The 14,583-nt window shown below is 41.2% G+C and overlaps 1 protein-coding gene across 1 annotated transcript in view; it reads right to left on the bottom strand.

Moving 5' to 3' along the window:
* SPTBN5 (spectrin beta, non-erythrocytic 5) overlaps positions 1 to 14,583 on the bottom strand; it is a 99,183-nt gene that overhangs the window by 28,632 nt on the left and 55,968 nt on the right. Inside the window, exons 35-42 of the mRNA XM_055806530.1 lie at positions 14,058 to 14,243; positions 9,744 to 9,899; positions 8,920 to 9,111; positions 7,515 to 7,610; positions 4,696 to 4,814; positions 3,947 to 4,061; positions 2,044 to 2,157; positions 382 to 503 (exon numbers count right to left, since the gene is read on the bottom strand). Of these exons, the coding sequence (XP_055662505.1) occupies positions 382 to 503; positions 2,044 to 2,157; positions 3,947 to 4,061; positions 4,696 to 4,814; positions 7,515 to 7,610; positions 8,920 to 9,111; positions 9,744 to 9,899; positions 14,058 to 14,243 (1,100 nt within the window). The remainder of the gene's footprint in view (positions 1 to 381; positions 504 to 2,043; positions 2,158 to 3,946; positions 4,062 to 4,695; positions 4,815 to 7,514; positions 7,611 to 8,919; positions 9,112 to 9,743; positions 9,900 to 14,057; positions 14,244 to 14,583) is intronic.

Here is a 14,583-nt window from a genome sequence, read left to right as displayed (position 1 = left end):
TTTCAGCAATGATTACAGCTCAGGCCTAAGTCTTTCTTGTTCGGGAAAGCTTCAAGAGGAAAGAAATCTTCTAGAACCATTCAAAAGTAAGTCTTTCACAAAGGCTTCATGATAGATTCAATTGGATCATCTGGAGGAATTTTAGTAACATTATTTAGTGGGATAAACCACAAACTCACTGTATTAGTTTTCCCAGAGTCACATCAGTGGAACTTTTCTTGTACTAAGTCACACTTATTCCAATGCAGGTGCCTTAGCTGCCTGTATAAACTTTGTAAAGGATCCTCAAAAACTTTTATAAGGCCTCCAGCAAGTAGATTTGAGACCCCAGGGAGCAACTGTGCTCCTCCCAAGAGATACACAGATCATCAGAAGTCTTACCTTTGTTTGGCCTGTCCCTGGAGTCGTAGCCAGTTGTTTTTCATCTCCTGTTGCTTCATAGTCAGTTTGACATTTATGGATGGATTCCTTGTGGAAAGGCGGAAAGATTCCAATTCCAATGGCTGGGAAGAGATTTACAGTGGGGTGAATTTATGCCAAGAGCTTGTATTTGTTCTGAGTTTGCCTTTCAGGAGTAGTTCATTTTAAGATCCCAGTTTTCAAAACCAGATACTTAAATCAAAATAACAAAATACACAAAGGGACTTACTATATGCATTGTGCAACCACTCAGGTGAAGAAAGAGAGGTGTGTGTTCCTTTACATGCACAAATGTTAAATTTACAATTAAGTAAGTAGTTTTGCAGAATAGAGACAAACATAGAGGACAATTAAGTGCTAATTGTAACCTCTATTAGCTTAATCTAAGGGTAAAAAAACCCATGAATATGTGGTAGTACACAGAAGCAACCAGATTTGCCTTTCAGCAGAAGACTCAGAAATCTTTTGTATCTATCTCAGCTAACAGCAGCATCAAAACGCAATTTTCAGTGTAGACTTCTAGTTGATGCTGTTTTCCTTAACACAGCCTGATAAACAGTAATGAACGCTCACCAACCCGGGTTTAAAGTTGGTATCTTTCTTGTAAAACTCCATCAAATTGATGAAAATGAAGAATTTTTAATCATGCAGAAAGGAGAATATGCCAGACTGGTTTTAATCCATAGGAAAAGTACAAATATTATACTTTGTACATGGTATTTATGATAGCATGGAAAAAAACCCCACAAAACACCCCCACACCAAACCCAAACCTTGCTCATCTTTGTTTCCACGCAGCACTCCCCTGCACAGCCTTGCTAATGCTATCTGTGGAATGTTGACTAGTCATCACCCACTTTTCATATGAAAATTGGCTAACAAAGTCACAATGTGTTAAGGTATCACACACATAGTCACCATTTGCATACTACTGTGAAGAAAAAAGTTTAGGGAAAGTTTGCAAAAATAAGTTCTATATGAAGAGGCTTAAAGCTGTAACCAACAGTGAAAACCATGAGAAGTTGACATAGGATTTCTGCTTCTGTGGTTTAGCTGAAAACATCTCTTTTTGTTAAAAAATATGCCATTACATAGGAAGTCAGACCCATATTTAACACTCAACATTAGTCCTAAACGATGCAAACTGGTCATTTCAAAAAAGCCAGAGCTGATCAGGCAGGTAATTAGAACCAAAGAGTTCTGGTTTTGATGTGTATGTAAGAAAACTACATACACTGTGGGATTTGCATTTTAGTTCTAAACAGAACTAGAGTCATGATTTTGGTTCAAATCAGTACAGAAACTGAGGGAAAGATGTAGAGTTTAATTTGGATTCCACACTTTTCAAAAGTGTCAAAAAGTCCAGTCTAGCTTGTAGGTGAGGACCAGAGAATCAGCCAACATGTTAAAAATGGACTTTTCTTAGATTTGTTGCATTAAAAGAATATCATTTGATATAATAAAGTAGGATTAAGCAGCACAGTATCTTACTGGGAAAAAAATTTGTGCTGCATTTCCATTGCAGTGCAATTCACACTAGTAAATCATGCTGATTGTTGTACTGTTCCCAAGAAGCAAATATCAACTTTTTTACAGTATCCTCTACACTTCCTAATTTCTTACCTCCATTTTGGACTTAATAATGCTAATTTCTCTCTCCATTTCTTCATGCCTTCGAATCAGGTTTTCCACACTTTCCACATCTTTCCCATAATCCAGGGCTTGTATCAGTACACTCTGGAGGGGGCAGATGCAAATGGTGAAGATGACAAAAAAGCAAAAGGATCATATCATAATTCTTTCAAATAGTCTCCTCCCTCACTTTTTTGTATTGCCTCCTGAATGTTCTTATCAACAGGGCACCTTGTCTGCACTCCTTACCCAGACTGAACAAGAATTCACAACTCTTTGAACAGTGGCAATTCTATGTAAGGTGCCTTTGGCCATTCACATGTAAAACAAAGACAGGAATGCTTCCCTGCATCTCTCAGTCTTTCTTTTCCCTTTTTTCCCTTACACCAAACAGCCAAATATTTCCCATTGAAATGTGGCACATAAATTTTCAAGTATGTTTTATGAAAATACGGAAAATAAAATTCACACTCAGAATCCTAAGAGAAATGAAATCCCATACAATGAAGAACGCATTTGTAGAAGTTGTTATAAAAACTTCAAACCAACAACCTTGTAACCTTAAGTATCTGCCTACTGACTTACAATTAACTTAGTACCATTAGTTATGTGGATGAAATAATTAGGCTTTATAGAGCCTTTTTCTTCTATTAATCTCAAAATTATGATCCAAGATATGCATTTTTACCTCGATTATCTGAAGGAATACAATTTTTATACAACTCCTCAAATGCACATTTAACATGTCTGCATTGCACAGCAGGGAGAGCTATGCAAGCTACTGTTGAATGAGCTAGCTTTGAATTTGGATCAATAGGAATCGCTATATTCAAGCTAAGGAGATAATTCAGAAAAAGCTCTATGGTGGCTCATCTAACCGGCTATGGTATTCAGAACCATCTTGGCTCAGCACTGTCTGAAGGAGGTGCACACCTGTGTCAGTAACACAGCAAAAACCAGACACCAGTCCCTTAGCTTCTCCGATTTCTATCCTACTTACCGCATCTGCCTGTGTTCATTCCTTGTGGAAGGATTCACCAGACCACATGGAGAAGTTCACAAATGCAAAGAAGCTGCAACTTAATTACTTGTGTAATTCTCCTTACAGTTAGTGGAAAGACAGACTGCTGGAACATGTTTTATCTCATCCTCAAGAGGACATCTGAAATAGGTCAGACGCACTGAGCTCTAGAAGTACCTGCTTCTTTCTATTGACTGTGGAAGAAACCATGGATGACTACTTTGGATATAGCAACTACTCACCTAATACTAAAAGTATTTTAGGCAATACCTTTTGACAAGAGACCATTAATTAGAATCACAAAATAATTTAGTTTGGAAGGGTCCTCTGAACATCATCTAGTCCAACTCCTGCCCAAAGCAGGGCCACCTTAGATGAGATTGCTAGATGAGATTTGGATGTTTCCAAGGATAGAGAACCCACAGTCTCTCCAGGTAACTTGTTCCAGTGTTTGATCACTCTCATTGTGGGGGTTTTTTTTCCACTTTACATCTATTTGGAACTTTTCTTGTTGCCATTTGTACACGCTGACTCTGCCTGTTTCACTATGAACCTCCAAGAAGAGTCCAGCTTCATCTCCTTTGTAACCTCTCATTAGGTAAAGAAAGAGAGATCCCTTTTTATTGCAGACTCTACTGTGTCATTTCTCACAATACAGTTCAAATGTACCTTTTTAGCTGTGAATGCCTTAAAGTTGGTGATCTGCAGTGTTTAATGACATTTCAGCCTTCCTACAAACCTGATACACAGACAACTATCAAAGGTCACTGCTGGATACTCAGTATCCCTCTAGCAATGGGCACACCTAGGTTTATCACTGTTGGCCAAATATAACATTTTCGCATTTCAATTAGTCAAAATCTGAGAACTTACCTTCTCAGTAATTCTCTCTGTGATGTCGTCAATTTCTCTGATTAAGGCATGAATCTCTAGAGCTCCCTCTAACTTCTTCCTGTATGCATTCAGGTTACCATGGAAACTGTTCCACCTTTTATTGAAAAGAATACTTTAGAGGTGCATTACAGAGGTAAGGATTTCTACAGCTGAGTTTCATAATGCTCAGATCTAAGTAAAAAGACAGGATTTCTGAACTACCTTATGTATTGATCTCCAATTCCCCACAACAGGGGACACATCACAGAGATAAAGCATCAGCCTGACAAGACTAGCTGGCTATATTTATTCCAAGTTTTCAGGATGGTTTGGGGGTTAAAAGCTAAAAAGTACCAATTCGGTTTCCCTAAACTCTCAATAACCTCACAATCCCTATGTTCATGCTTTTGGCTCTTAGCTAGTGGGCTGTGAAGTAGCAAAAGCAATATGCGTTTCACCAGGACAATTATGTGCACAGATGGAAGCTTCATGGATCTAGTGTGTGAAGTGCTGTAAAGTGGCATGTTTGCCTCCAAGGCTAGAAACACGACTTTGCCCCTGCTGGATTAGAAATCCTTCTGGCTAACTGCTCTGACAGTCTCAAAAGGCAACTCCAGTGTCTGATGGCTGGTAGTCGTGATATTAAAGAAGGAAATACACGTTGCAAATCCCCCATTTACCCCAGCCCAAGACACCTCATCTTCCCTTCTTGTTTTTGCTTTACACAGAAGCTTTAAAAGCATACTCACTTCTCGCTGAGCTGCTTCCGGCGCTCATATATCGTCTTTGTTTCTTCCTTGTTCTGTCTCTCCAATTTCATGGCCAGCGTATTGATAGCCTTGATGTGAGCATCATCCACTGTCATCTCCTGTAAAGTCAGAAAAGGAACAAAGGTGTATGTTTGAAATGCTTGTTACTGAGTTTTCCACTGCAATGTGAAAACCAGCAGTCACAGCAACAAGCAAGAGATTTACCTCACTACCAAACATTTCAGACACATGGGCTTTGCTCTGCTACAACTGCTGGTGTTACCAGTCCCTGATGAGAAGACAGTAAAGGCAAGGAAGAACATTAATGACTACAAATACAACAATGATCTAGGTCTAAATGAGGACCCTTGGAGCTTCATTTCTAAGCCAGGAATCCCAGCAGGGGCTCATTTGCTGAAGAAACATAGGTGCAGTTGCTGGTTACATAGGTGGCTGTTGAGGAACTGCTGATGTGTGCCAGTACTCGCTTTTTTTCTAGACAGGCTTCTGTCCAGAAGTGCCTTCTGTACTGTGGACAACAGGCTTAAAATCTACAGACCTAAGAAACCCAGACGGCCCATGCCATTGCGCTTTCTTCTAAAGCAACACCACTGTATTTTAAAAGGTATACAGAGTCTTCAAGGCAATTTGCTTCCCGGGTATGTACCAAAGAAAGGATAATATTTGCACATTGCACGTATCATCTGGACTATAGTGGAATAATTGTTTTTTTGGCGCATGATGGACAGCCAACACTGAACACTACTCTAAGATTCAAAAACATTCTCTGTTTTTCTAAGACCAGTAAATCACAAGCTTGGCAGGGAGACATTAATCACTGGTGTAGTAGAAACACAGCTGCAGGATGCCAGCACACTGTTAATAGAAGTACTGACTCCATTTGTGTTTTATTTATGCTACGTCCAAACCAATGTGCATGCTTCCATATGTGCTTTACAATTATACAGAGCCATAAAGTAAACAAGAGAAACCAGCAGACCAGCCAGATATTCTTCAGAAACCCTGTAGTCGCCTCTCCGGGGAAGTAACAGCAGCACAATGTGACAGAATATGAGTAGAAAATCTGGCTGCCATCAACGCAGGATGATTGCTCCCTACCCTGATCTCAGATCTGCCTACTGTGGAAACCGAGACTGGCTGGCTGGACATGCTGTGCCAGGACCTGCCTGCTTCTGTGTGTATCACACCTGTGAAGTACTGTATAACTAAGCATTAGCCATGAGGGTGTCACTGTCCCAGCCTTTTTCTGCAGGAGTCGTGTTCACAGTGGCAGAGGAGCAGTGGCTACACGCTGACAGCATCTAAGGCTAAGAGTTTCCTGCGGACATAAAATCTGCCTTAGTTTAAGGAGACCTTCCTATTTAGAGTGTTATCTGACTAGAGAACTGGGGTGTTCCTGCATCTTTCAGCATCCTTCTTTTGGCTGGCTCTAGCAGAGCCCTTGCTCCATCCCTTAGCTCACAGTTCAGCTGGTGAGGACTGAAGGGCCAGTGAAGGTCTCTTCGCTAACGCCCTCGTGCTGAAGCTGAGTATTTTGACTCTCTACCTAAATCAACTACTAATGCACTGTCACAGGAAATTCTGCCAGGCTCTGGAAAGGGGAGACAAGGGTTTTCTTCCAGGTGTGAGGCATATCTATACTGTTACTTTCCACAGAACAGGATTGTCTCCTTCTGCTTTTAGGCAACAAAAAATAGAAGATGGGAGCTACCATAACAGGAATCGGCAATAAGCTAACAGGCAAAGCATAATAAATATTAGAAAAGAACACAGAGTAGACACAAAGTCCTAATATACCTCTTTCCAGACCTTCCTCACAGCTTCCAGACTAGCAAATCAGCACAGCAATCTTTCTTGCGTGACTCTCACACCTGTCAGTCCACATCTGTAGCCGTGCACACAGAGAGAACCAGAGGCTGCGGCAAACGCATCCCCTCGATGTACGGCCTCACAGCTCTCATGGTGGGAGCTGAAGCATATCATAGAGGGCCCTGGTTGTGGCAGGACCTGTTCCCCAGCATTTTCAAGGTTCCAGGTTTGGTGCCCAGGTTAGCACATCTCACTGGGGCCAGAGAGGCAGCTGGTATGACTCAGCACCACAAAACAGGGTCAGAGATCTTAGCACAGAGGGGTGAACTGTGCAGCTATCTTGTCACATGGCTGCTACCCAAAGTGTTATCCATTGCTCTATTTTACTAAATGTCCACTTATTAACATTACGATTCATGACTAAACACACGTGCGGTATAAACAAAGGCCCCCAAATAAACATGTTTCATTTGAATGGAGGAATATGAGAAAGTTGACTGTTTCTCAGGACAACAGGAAGGCAGAAATAAAGGAGAGAAATGGAGAAAGCGGTCAATTATTTTACAGGCTTCTTCATGGAAGGTCTGTATCAACTTTCTGATTCAAACAAACGTGGCTGAAATAATAATTTTAATGCACTTTTGGATGGAACTCACTGTGACTCTGCAGACTGCATGAACCGAACTGCAAATGTGCTCAAATTCAGGCTCACACAGACAGCTTTCCAGTCACGTAATGCAATCAAAAATTCTAGGGTTGTGTCATGGGCGCCTGACAGCTCTGCCACGACATCATCAAAGCAGAAGGCACAATGAGGGAAAATTCTGTCTTTGTTAATGGCTTATAAAGTGGCAGTGCTTCCTACCCTCCTCATCTTTCCCCTCCTCAGGGTACTGTAACTGTATTTGCTACCTGGATATACTGTTAGGCTGAAAAGTTAATTGCTTCTTCCAGCCATGCAAGAAATGTGCATGGAAAACACCTCTTACCCCTGATGATGCTCCACGAAACTCATTCAGCTTTTTCATGAGCTGCAGGCAGTGTTCATAGTCATTTCCCACATCACCTACATTAATCATGACTTCCTGAGGAAATAAGCAGCAGACAGGCAAACATTCAGGTTAAGAGTATAAGAACACAGCACAACCCAATGCTTATGTTGATGCAGTAAGTTCCGTGATGCATCTGTCAATCACCAACCTACAGCTTCTGAAGTGGTCTCTTCTGATCTGATCTTTAGATAATTATGAGACTTAGTCACAACACCCTCTCCGATCTATTACTGATTATGGAAGTCATCTCTGAGTGAAGACTTAGTGTGGAAGGGTTAAGGCCCCAAAACCAAGGAAGATGTTGTGTGTACCTTAGATACTTAGTTGAACAGAAGTGGATCCAGATGGTTGTAAGGTAAGGGATGGGTGTAAGATAAGGGGGATCAGGATAACCTCATGGTAGACAACTCAGTCTTGAGAACGGATGCACTTGACCATAGAGATAAGAAAGTTACAAGAGGATGGTAACAATAGCCTCAAAGGATATTGTCTATTGATCCCAGAACTGAGTTTGCGCAGTAGTAAAGGTCAATCAGTGGGCGCAGTGAAGAAGACTACAAGCCTTCATCTGAAGACCCCTACGACCATCCAAAGACCACCAGGGAAGACAACTGCACATGTAGACCAGACATTTGCATATATCAACGAGTTCCAGGAAGTCTCATGTATATGTAAATGATTTCTCAGAAATCTTACGAATATGTATAACTTTACGGTTTATAGTCCCTAAAAGTCTGCCAGATGGTTGCAGCACTTATGGTGGAGCTATCCCCAGTGCTACCCCAGCGCTACAATACAGAATCCCTTCCTTAATAACAGTCTGCTGTTACTGAGTTTAATTATATCGGACTCCTTACCCAGCCACACCTAGCTTCCCACTTCGGCGAGGTCAGAAAGCAACGAGTGTGGATGCCACTGATCTTTGTATCAAGTGGATCAAGTGAAACTCCCTTCACTCTTGCAAAGTGAAACTTTCACATTTGATACACAATGAGAGTGCCTGCTTGGCAAAAGCTTCAAGTCTCTTCCATCCTAGCCTGCTTTCATTTCTCTGTCTCGATAGTGACACACAGGATGACCATGATAATCAGAATCTCTATGTGCACATTTTACATGGGAACATGCGCTAATACTGTCCAACTGACTCTGGCATGGTAACACTCCAGAAAATTTCTAGAATTTGTTGAATTGTTCTTTTCATATTGTTTGTAGAACATGTAATGATTCTCCAGGCAAAAGCCACTAAGAAAATACCCTGGAAGATAACACATTTATCAGATGTTCACTGCTAAATAGCAAGTCTCTAGTGTGCTGCTTGGGCTACATACTAGAATTCATTTACCTTCTCCCTGATCCAGGCTTCCACCTGGTCCACCTTCTGCAGAAACTCCAGGAAGTCCCGGCTATCCTCCAGCATCTTTCCACGAGCAGCAACAGCTCTCTTCAACTTCTCCCAACACTCCTGAAGCATGCGGACCCGGCGACGGATCTCTCCTGATTTTGGGTGGCCTTTTGATACCAGGGCTTCGCCTTTCTTCACATTCAGAAAAAGAAATTAGAAATTAAGGTTGCTACTAATTTTTAATGTGACATGTTACATGAGCTTTCTAGAAGGGACTCTCTTACTTTCCTAACCTGGCCTGCACAATAGATTACTAATGTAAATTCCCACTGCCCAAATGATACTGCTCAGCTGGAAAGCTTTTACATCTGGAAGGAATCAAGAACACTAGGATTTGAGTATTTCCCTTCCAGGAATTACCTTCATGGAGAGGAAGCACCAAGACAGGTATTAGAGATGATTGTGCCCTTCAGCTATGTGATTCATCCAGTTTCAACAAGATTGTTCACAAACTAGGCATGAAATCCTATTTAACTTTTGTAGGAGTAATCACCCCAGGCAAGGAAGAAGTCAGTGATATCTCCCTATTTGGGCAATAAGGAAAGATAGTAATTCCCTGGATAGAGCAATTAACAAATCTCTCTATTGTAAGTTAACAGTATTACATTTCCATGGCATAGCAACTGGGTTCTTGTCACACAAGAGGGATAACTGAGATAGAAGTGGTGAACAAGCTTTCCCTTCCTTTTCATTTCAACTATCTGTCCTTCTCTGGATAACCAGCAATAATCTGTGAAAACACTAGCAGGGTGAAAGAGTGTTACCTTATTAACAGCTGTGATGATTTCTTCATTTGCTAGAATCTCTGCCTCAAAGACCTGATGTTTCTGCAGCAGCTTCATTTTGTCCTGCAGACTGCTAGGGTCTTGTATGGAAGGATCCTCTAGTTTCTGCATGCGCTCACTGATCCAGTCTTCTGCCTGCAGCAGTGTGAGATACCAGAGTTAACACAACAACTACATGCTGTCCTGGGGACTCCTCCCAAGACACATCATTGTTCTATGCAAGCACGTATGCCTGGGCTAGGTAGGTTGAGCTGGGAGCTGACAGCCAAGGTGGCTCTCCAGTTTCTGAACTATTCTGCTTGACAGGAAATAAAGACAGGTAGGAATGAAAATAACTTTTAGCTGACCACAAGAATAATGAAAAATTCTTTGAACACCCCAAATTTTACCACAAGCCACAAACAAATTGTATAATCTTCTAGATTAGATACAGAGAATCATTGAGCAGATATGCAGCCTGACATGGCAGACACATTTAAAATGAGATTATGACACCTGAGCCTTGGATTAGGGCTCTTGAGTTTCATCCCCTACTTCTGTCACTGACCTATCTGTAAACTGGATTAAGATTCTTAAGAATTCTGTGCCTCATCTATAAAACAGCACTAACGTTCCCTGATCTCAATGATGTTTTGAGACCTAAATGGAAAATGCAAAGCAAATAAAGCCTTTGTGATGGGGCCAAGCACTAGTCAGATTATTGGAGACCAAATACAACTCTGTTTATACTTCACAAAATTCAAAATTGTCTGGTCGGGAACATCAGACTCAGACAAGCAGGTGAACCACAAGGACTAACAAAGGAAGGGTTATGTGTTTCTCTTAGGAAATGCTTTTTGCAGGGGACTTGAATGTATGCAGAATAAAATAAACAACAGGATAGTGAGTCTTCACAAATTTCTTTGAAGTCTGCTAAACATAAGCCCTTAGTACTCTAGGGAATATTTTCTATCCATCAAAATATGAGAACCAAACACCTGACATATGTTGTTAACTGATCCTGTTGTCCTCAGACCACTGAAGAAACCTAATGTTTTGACAACACAAGAACAGCAAACTGAAGACAGCTTTACCAGTTTCAAAGCATCTTAGCTGTCCTTCTGCAACTGTGCTACATGCACACAAGCCTTGACAGCTGGGGGATTTTCTCAGTTAATTAACGATCTGAAGTGTTGTTTCAGCCGCTGAAATTCTATAAACAATAACAGAAATAGCTTTCACTAGCAGGGTGCTGTCCAGAAACAAAAAAAGCACAGTTCGACTTAAACAGGAGCCTTATGTCAAGGTTGCCCAGGACAGCACACTGTAATTTGCTGTTTTCATTTCTAACACCTTTCTCACAAGCTAGGGCCTTCTCCCATTACCCAGTCACACATTAACGCTTTAATTTCACTTAACTGACTTCTCATTTCAATGGGAGAAGCTCATCCATACAATGAGGATGAGAAACAAATGAATCCCCTGTATATAGCCACTTAAAGGGTGATTTCTCTTCTACTTTTGAATAATAATGGCTTAATGACAGACCAAACAAAGCCATTTAAAAATAATAAAAAAACACATCTGCACTCCTAGTGGCTTGGTTTATTTTAAGGCTTATTTAGGATGGCTCTAGAGAGTGAGAGATGTTCTCCTGGCCCCATGTCCACATCCTGATATGAAGCATGGCTGATCTGTGTCCGGGTTTCAGCTGGGATAGCGTTAATTTTCTTCACAACATCTGTTATCTCAAGATCTTTCTATGGAAAGACTTAGGGTTGTTCTGACAGGCATTGTCACTTTATTGAGGACAACAGTGAGACTAGTGTTATGCTCAGTGTAGGCACATGGGACCAGCCTTATTTCTACAGGACTCAAAAAATGGCAGCCCTATCAATTTCAAAACCTACATTTTCAAAATTTCAGTTACTGTAACCTCAAGAGCACAAACATTTTGTAAACTACATTGAGTCTTATTAACTAAAATAACTAGAGCATATAAAGGATGTACCTGTTCCAGACATCTAGAAATAACACTTAATTCTCTCTCACTCCTCCAAGATGAAGTAGTAAATGTTCTATTCTCTTGTACAGCAGGTGAAGGGGAAGTTAGGTGCCACTAATATGATGAGCAAGTTTCAGTCAGTGCTAAAACTCAGAGCCAGCTTTAGAAGTCAAAACTTTCAACTTTATGACTTTTCTTCTGCAGTAACACAAATACACATATTTCTAGTTAGCGACCGGCTCATTTGCCTTCCATGTTAACACTGGGGTACTGATACTGTAACAATAGGACAGTCTATAAGTGTCTCTCACCTCTTTGGAACTAGAAAAGTACCGTATTTCAACTGTAGGAGAGTGTGTCTCACTTTGAGAGCTGCATGTTATCTCTTGAATTAAGTCATTGCAGGTTTTGTGCAGAAAAAAACAAGTCCTGTGTCCTGAAAAGGGTACAAACTGCAGCAGCTAGCCTTCTAAGCAGGCCACACGGTGTTGAGCTCTTCATCCTCCCATCAGTGGTCACAGACTGTGTTGTCTTTGTACTAAAGCATGTAGCACTATGCAATTGCTTCTAGAGAGTAACTAGAAGACTTAATGATGACACCAATCACTCTTTTCTGCCGAAAATTCTGTTTGATCAATAGAAATTACTCAAGACGATTGCAGGAGAGAGGGTTTTTACGGGAGTAGGACCTGAGCTATGGGTATTGCTCTCCTAATAAGCATAAGCAATGACCTCATTGGGTTCACAGCTAAACTCAAAACTCAACTCTGCAATTTAAGCCCCCTTTGAAAACTATTCTAATATATGTGAACTTGTACACACCCAGAACATGATAAAAATCAAATTAAACATTCCATTCTACCCAACAAAGAGAAGGAACGATATTGCTGAAAGATTTAATTTTTTATAATTCCTTGGTGGCATTCACATTCTACAGCAGCAGGCAATAAATTTAGATTAGCAAGGTAAATGAACAGGTACTTTGAGAGCAAAGACATCCTATCGAACTCTTGGCTGAATTTATGTGGAGAAAGTGGATGAGAAAAGGGAAATGTTCCTCACTATACAGGGCCAGATCCTCTGCTATAAGTGTGTGATTCAAGAATGAAGGGGGACCACAGCCTAAGCACTGATTTGACAATTCCAGAGCAATGGGAAGAAATGCGGAAGTATTGCTACTTAATGGGTTGATTCTACCTCTAGGAGGGCATTGGCAGTTTCTCCAGAGAGGATATTGGCAGTTCTGTGACTTTTCCATCAGAAGCACATTGTGCTTTTGAAAATATTAGCAGTGTGCAATGCACCATCCATTCCCCTCTGCTAGTCCACAAGGTGGAACTAGCCATTACTGGCAAATTGGTTCATGTGATAGGAAAAGTATAGCCAAATGCTACAAGCTAGTATTTGGCACTGTAAATAATTCTTGATAAAGTTTGTTTAAAAATAAAAACAACAGTGTGCTGCTCTGGCCCTTTAGTGTAACCAAAGGAGAGGGTAAATGTCTGACTATTTTCGGGAGGGAGGAAATTCCAAATATATTGTGCTGTAAATGGAATTTTAGCAGCCATTTATACCTTAGATTATTATTCTTCTTAAAAAATATATTTAAAGAATTGGTTGTCAGCAGCAGCTGTGTTACAAACATTCATTCTCCTTTGGTGACAATCATAATCTGATCTGTGTCAGGACACATCTTTTTTCACAGGGTAGGAGGTGACAAGCACTTGTAATTTTTCTTTAAACCATGGATGATGTGCCATGGGATGCAACAGCAGAAGGGGTGCATACTAGACCAGCAAGAGTGTTTACAAATGTCCCCTCTGGGCCTGTGTGCTCTTATTTATGCCAGCACACTGGACGCTAGTACATTTTTCAGTCACACACATTGTCCTGCCCTTTGAAAGACTGACCTAGTATGTCCTTCCAACAGCAGTGCCAGGAGCAGAGCTGTTCAGTTACAGGACTGAAGCCAGAACAGGAGACAAACATATTCTGCAGAGACCCATGCACTCACCCTGATTTGAAGTATCTTTTCTTTCCCACCAAAGGAAACATGGAAGTTTTGCTTTCAGTAGCTTGATTTTAGCAGAGCTCCTGACATGTAAAGCAGCTGTAATAGGCACAATGCCACAACTACGGTATAGTAACAGCAACGGCATCGGAGCACCCTTTGTGTGAGCGTGGCAGGAGTGGCCATACCAGAGTAGATTATCAATCCTTCAAATCTCTGGCAAGGGTAAGCAATTCATCCAACAGAGGCAGGCAGCTCCTCTGCCTTTCACCCCCATCCCAGTCTAAAACCCTCTTACCTCTTCCAAGTTCTGGTAGAAAAGTGCCAGAAGAAGGGCAGTCTGCAGCTTCTCTCTCCTACTCTGGGATAGATCCTTGATCTGATGCTTTCTCTCATGAATGGCATTCAGTTTGTGCTGGAATTTTAGCCCTTCCAGCTCACCAGCCTTTTCTAGCCTGCTTGCCTGTTCTTGAAGAGACATCATCTGAGGAGGCAACAAATCTGAAATTACTTCTATGGTTCCAAGCAGCATGAAAGAAACAAAAAGCAGGCTCCTTTCCATACATAAAAAGTCTTTTTTTTTTTTGAATGAACCAAGAGTAGCAGGGACAAGTTAACCAGCATTCCCCCATCCTCACCATGTACTATGTTACACCTATGACATCCTTGTCATTGGTCTCTGCAGTGAACCCTGGCTACTTAAATGAATTAAAACTGCAGCTCCAGGAGTCCCTATGCCACCATTCATCCAGTGCAAGGCATCATGGAGCAAGCCTGACACCCATGAGTGCTCAGGTTTTATTGCTTTGTGGAAACCAGGTGTT

This window comes from Falco peregrinus, chromosome 1 (assembly GCF_023634155.1).
Source record: "Falco peregrinus isolate bFalPer1 chromosome 1, bFalPer1.pri, whole genome shotgun sequence".
In the NCBI taxonomy this organism is placed as follows: domain Eukaryota; kingdom Metazoa; phylum Chordata; class Aves; order Falconiformes; family Falconidae; genus Falco; species Falco peregrinus.
Note: the sequence above shows the minus strand (reverse complement) of the source record. Positions and strands in the feature narration are given on the sequence as shown.